Raw genomic sequence first — 6,096 nt, forward strand, 5'->3', positions numbered from 1 at the left:
GTGTGTATACTTGTCTATTTTCCAAGAGGTACCACCCACTCCTCCAAATAAAAAAAACCTTTTAAGTGAAATCCTGATTGGAAATATCAGCATCATTGGAGAAGCATTGAAAGGTTACTGTTGGAGTCAATGTAGGATTTATAAGCCTCGTTTTTCACCTGGGTACAGTTCAGAACAGTGCATGACAGTGGCTGGACCATCACTAAGTGAGGCATTAACTCTCCAGGCATGACTAAAAATGGAGATGGTAGATAATATCTTTGTGATCAGTGGGTATAGACATGTATTATTTAGAGCTCATTTGCTGCCCTCTTCATTTTTTTTTCAAGAGTAAATTTTATTTTTTCTACCATCTGGTTAATAGTTATGCACAGTGGTAAAAACAAACAAAAAACATTAATGACTTTTTCCAGTTCGTTGAACAGTATTTTTTTTTATTTCTTAAAAAAATTAATTTTGATTAAAGAAATGTCTATAATTATTTTAGGACTATTATCTCGAATATTTATCATAGAGTTTTTTTATATGAGGTTTTAGATCTGTTATTTTACCTTTTCAAACAGTGTATGCTTTTGGCTATAGACTTATATTTTTCACTTCATTCTCAAGCCAAATGCTAGATGTAGGTAAATATTGTTGAACTTCCAGTGCTGTTGATTTTGAAGTACAAATCATTCCTGGGAGTTGTCTTTATCTCTAGGTCTCTGGTGCTGCACCTCCTAGACCAGGAAGTAGTTTTGCTCATTTTGGATTTGATGAACAACTTATGCACCAGATTCGGAAATCTGAGTACACACAGCCCACTCCAATACAGTGCCAGGTAAGGAAAACATAATGAAAGAAAAATGAAGTAGAATGATATTCGATGACTGTGTTGATTTTACAAACAAGTCAAAGCAATAAAACAGTGGTTAGTGCAGAGCTGTACTGATATGGATAGAAGGTCCGAATATTCCCCCTGTAGCTTAGTCTTCAACCCTGCTATAAATGGGGGGGAGAGGGGAGACATTTAAGAAATACAAGAATATTTTTGAAACCTTTAAAAATTAAAGAACAAAAGTGAATTATTTACCACTAAAAAAGTTACCAAAGGGGCTGGGAAATGTTTTCTATCTGATAAATGTCTTGAAAATACGATCTGAAGAAAATAGTTTATTGGGTCTAAACTTAATTAAAAAGATTTGTGTCTGGACAAATTTAGCACTGTTGGTGACTAGAATTCCTTTGTCCATGACCTGAAAATTCTCATAACTGAAGATAATAGCTTCTGTTTCCTATTTATATGTGGGATTTAATTAACTCCTACACAGAAAATGAGAATTTTTGTGGATGGGTAGTCTGTACCTTCTCAAGGGGACAAGATTTTTAAAACTTGAGCAACCCACTTACATTATAAATTGCAATGTTTTATTTCTATATTTTAAACAAAATGAAGTCATTCATATTTTGTGAATGGTAGCTGATCCACATGAAGAGAATAATAACATTTCTTACAAATCAAGAAGGTTATGAGAATGCCAGGTATTTCTCGTTATTCCATAGCCAGTATGCACGGCCCAGGATATTTTTGTTACAGTGGAAATGAATGTCATTAATAGTCACTTACTTTCCCTAGGATTTCCTTCAGAACATCTTTAAAATGGAAAGTTGAGAGTGGATATACTCTGTTTTTTTTCTCTAGGGTGTGCCTGTGGCATTAAGCGGTAGAGACATGATTGGTATTGCCAAAACAGGCAGTGGAAAAACTGCAGCCTTTATCTGGCCCATGTTGATTCATATAATGGACCAGAAGGAATTGGAACCAGGTGATGGACCAATTGCCGTGATTGTGTGTCCTACTAGGGAGCTTTGCCAGCAGGTATGTGCTTTTGTAGAATGACTCCTTTCGTATGTGAGCCAGCAAGGTACTAAGCAATGAAGTGGGTAGAACTACCAGAAAAATTCTTTTTTAATTTTGGTAAAATGCACATAAAATTTACAGTTTTAACAATTTTTATGTGTACAGTTCAGTGGCTTTAAGTACATTCACATTGTTGTGCTATGGGGAAACTTAGCAAATATTATGTTACGTATTTTCTATAACCAAATACACACTTTTTCCTAAACTACCATTTTAAGAGAAAAAAATATGGGAATTGTTTGTATTGTAAGCTCCCAATGTTTTCTATCTGGGTTAATTCATTTTGCTTGGTAGAAAGGCATTGACAGGATCAGGAAGAAAAAAATGAATAACCAAGACAAAATTTTAGATAGCCTGTTGAGATATGATAATGGTACTCTTTATTTACTTTATGAATGAAATTGTGACTTTTGAAATATGTTCTAGCTTTTTATTTTCTATGACATTGTATTTTGTGTGTTTTTCAGAATTTTCTTTTGGATTGTGACAGAGGTCTTTGTTAGTGTCACAGTTTGTTAATATGTCATTATGTCAACAACTTTGTAGATCCATGCAGAATGTAAGCGGTTTGGGAAAGCATATAATCTGCGATCAGTGGCTGTGTATGGTGGAGGGAGCATGTGGGAGCAGGCCAAGGCCCTTCAGGAAGGGGCAGAGATTGTTGTGTGCACCCCAGTAAGTATGTCTTGGGTTTAAATTTAAATGGCTCCTCCGCCACCCTTGTATAGAAAAATATAGTTAGCTATTGGAAGGAATTCCCCTTAAAATGTGGTAAAGCAAGGTTGAGTGACAGTCTATGGCTTTGGTTTAATTTTGATTCATTGACTAAAATAGCAGTCCAATAATATTCTGACATATATGTATATTAGCTACGAATTCCCCTCTATTTCAAATAGTTTTTCTTATGCTGTCCTAGAAAATGCATCTGTGGTCACTGAGAGCATCAAGAAAGAGTGTGGTCAGAACTGCCTAGAAGAGTGTAGTGTAAGCATTAAAACACCTCAATAAGGTTTTAAATTAGGTCATTTCAGAATACCTCAGAAAAATAGTTCTGGCCATTTTCCCCTAATTTACATTACAGTGTAAAGGAAGAATCTAATTGAGATTTCAAACTTCTATTCTTTTGGGCTCTGTAGTCCATGAAGTCCGAGGCTGTCAGACCAGTGTCTGTTATAGTCTAAGACGGAATACTGGCACCTTTGCCAGGAGCACAGTTCTAGGAAGTTTTTGTAAATGCCTTTAATTATACTCACTTTTCATTTTCTGGATCTCGTAGGGTCGACTGATTGATCATGTGAAGAAGAAAGCTACCAATCTTCAAAGAGTCTCTTACCTTGTGTTTGATGAAGCAGATCGCATGTTTGACATGGGATTTGGTATGCTTTGAACACCAGTTTCTTCTGTCCCTGTCCTCTTGATAGTAGTTTTTTCTGTGTTTTTCTAGACTTACCTTCTTTTTTTCTGCATGAGAGAAGCTAAAAATAACTCCTGGATAGGGTTAGACTGTAGAGATTTAGCTAAAACATTAACTATTTTTAGGAATTCTCTCAGGAAAAATATATTAAGCTTGATTGGGTTGAGGACATTTCAAAGTGCCTTTGTATATAGGGGAATATTTTCTCTGTGGTTTATTTTTATTCATGTGCCTTTTGATTGTGGAGGTCAAAATCTGTGTTCTTGGGCAGGTGGATGTCATATCATTCAAGGTGCTTTGCTTTCCTCTCCTTGACTTACCTGGCTGTGTCAAAATTCTGTCTTTATTGATTGGAATGCCATTGGGCCTAGCCCAGCTGGGTGGAGGGTACCATGTTTCTGAGTTTCATGCTGAATGATAGGTCTAGGAGTTTCAAAATTTCCTTAATTCTTATAATCTCTCATAGGAAGATATTTTACTAACACGACTTCTCCAGGCATCCCAAACTGTATTACAGAGTTATAATATTAATTTTACTGTTCTCCTTCTTCCAGAGTACCAGGTGCGATCCATAGCCAGTCATGTCCGTCCTGACAGACAGAGTATGTATGAAGCAGTTTTATTAAGCCCCAATTTGTTCTCAATAAATATCTGTTTATTTTATAAGCACTCAGTTATGGCAGCAAAAATGATCATGTGTGTGTACTGGGAAGAACCGTAAAGGGTGAGATAATGATGGTTTATCTGAGCTGCACAGGACCTTTGAGGTTATCAGATATAACACACTCATTTTCATACATGATAAAGCCAAGGCTGAGAATTAAGTGATTTTCCCCAATTTATACAATTTTATCGGCGGGCAGAGGCAATGCACAGTGCAGATCTGCTGATTTGAAGTCAAGAGACTTTCTGAACCATGCTGACAACCCTGTTCTAACTGATAATGTATGAAAATAGAATAAGAACAAATCTTTTTTTCCTTAGTGAATCTTTTTTTTTTTTTTTTACTAAATTTAAAGTTCAGGTTTATTTTGAAAAACAATATTTTGACTGTCAGTAGGAAACTTAATGGGTATTCAGAAAAGAAGTCATACTGTTTCTTTAACAGAATTTACTTTACTTTTTAGCTCTCTTATTCAGTGCAACTTTTCGGAAAAAGATTGAAAAACTGGCCAGAGATATCCTGATCGACCCTATTCGAGTGGTGCAGGGAGATATTGGAGAGGTAACCCTGGAGCCCAACATGTTATTTCTCATATTATGGAGACATGGAATTAATTTCTCACTAAAAGAAAAAAAAATCTTACAGATGAGGCAACATACTTCAAGTTTGCTTTAAAAAACAAGGGGGAATAGATGAAAAAGATTGGTAAAGTGTTGGTAATTGTTGAAGCTAGGTCACGGGCACATGGGAGTTGATAGTGTTAATTTCACTTATTTTTTTATATTTAAATTTTTTCATAATAAAAAATTAAAACACAAAAACTATGGGGAAAATTAAAAAGCAAGCTAGAAGACTACCAGAGTGAGTTAGGATGGAACTAACATTTAAATAATTGTGGGAGCAGGCCCACGCAGCGTGAAGTGGGGGGACTTGAAAGCCCGGTGAAAATGAGGTAAGGGATTTTTCCTCACCTGTACATATGCCCTATGTGGAAAATTTCTCCCAATTGTGATTTGGAATTCAATTAAGGCTGCCTCGAGAATTCCTTACGTTTCTTGCCATGTTTATTATAGAAAGTTCTGTTCAGTTAGTGTTTTGATATTGTCCGGTTTTCATTTTTGAGTGCCTTCTGTGTGCGTGTATGAATTATACTAGGAACAGTGAGTGGCAGGGACAGAAAAGGAGCTTCATTTATTAGGAATAATCTGGATTAGCATATAAAAAGTATTGCAAAGTATTGGGGCTTACAAATTAGTTGGTATATGTACACATCGGGAGATGGGGAGAGCTCAGAGATTTGAGAAAGGACATTAAGTTTTGAGCTGCTTTTGACTTGCTGAAGGCTGGCCCAAGGAGAAGAGGGATTGTTCAGGGTTCTTCTAGATTGAGGTAGGAAACGTGATGCCTCGTTCTTGGTCAGCTGCCCTGTGGCACAAGGGTTGCAATCCTCTGTTTTGTTTCTTCCTTTTCAGGCAAATGAAGACGTGACACAGATTGTGGAGATTCTCCATTCTGGGCCTAGTAAATGGAACTGGCTTACCCGGCGTCTGGTAGAGTTTACTTCTTCAGGGAGTGTCCTCCTGTTTGTTACTAAAAAAGCCAATGCAGAAGAGCTGGCCAATAACCTCAAGCAAGAAGATCATAATCTTGGGCTGCTTCATGGGGACATGGATCAGAGTGAAAGAAACAAGGTCATTTCAGACTTCAAGAAAAAGGATATCCCAGTCCTGGTGGCCACAGATGTTGCAGGTAGAGTATGAATTTCCCTAGTAACTTTAGGTACCTAGGTTCCTATGCTGTCAGGGTGCTCTGTCTTGCTATAACAACTGAGTGAGCTGATGGAAGGTGCTCCGCTGACCCGGCTGGCCATGCCCATGGAGCAGCAGTTCAGAGCACAGTAATCACAACCACTTTTCACTTTAATGTTTCTTTCTGAAAGAAAGATACCCCTGCAATTGGAAGATACTTGGGGGAAAATTGTTGAAGCAGTTACATTATAAGCTATGCCCTTCTTGTATGCCTGAGTATAGTAAATATCTTACATTGATTATTTAGGTGGGCACACTTCACTCAAGATCAGAATTTTTTTTTTTTTTAAAGATTTTTATTGGGGAATTG

The 6,096-nt window shown here is 36.8% G+C and overlaps 1 protein-coding gene across 1 annotated transcript in view; it reads left to right on the forward strand.

The window, feature by feature from the left end:
• Positions 1-6,096, forward strand: part of DDX42 (DEAD-box helicase 42) — a 30,749-nt gene that overhangs the window by 18,686 nt on the left and 5,967 nt on the right. Inside the window, exons 7-13 of the mRNA XM_019637645.1 lie at positions 701-820; positions 1,682-1,858; positions 2,447-2,575; positions 3,177-3,276; positions 3,869-3,916; positions 4,442-4,539; positions 5,451-5,727. Of these exons, the coding sequence (XP_019493190.1) occupies positions 701-820; positions 1,682-1,858; positions 2,447-2,575; positions 3,177-3,276; positions 3,869-3,916; positions 4,442-4,539; positions 5,451-5,727 (949 nt within the window). The remainder of the gene's footprint in view (positions 1-700; positions 821-1,681; positions 1,859-2,446; positions 2,576-3,176; positions 3,277-3,868; positions 3,917-4,441; positions 4,540-5,450; positions 5,728-6,096) is intronic.

This window comes from Hipposideros armiger, unplaced genomic scaffold (assembly GCF_001890085.2).
Source record: "Hipposideros armiger isolate ML-2016 unplaced genomic scaffold, ASM189008v1 scaffold_34, whole genome shotgun sequence".
Classification (NCBI taxonomy): domain Eukaryota; kingdom Metazoa; phylum Chordata; class Mammalia; order Chiroptera; family Hipposideridae; genus Hipposideros; species Hipposideros armiger.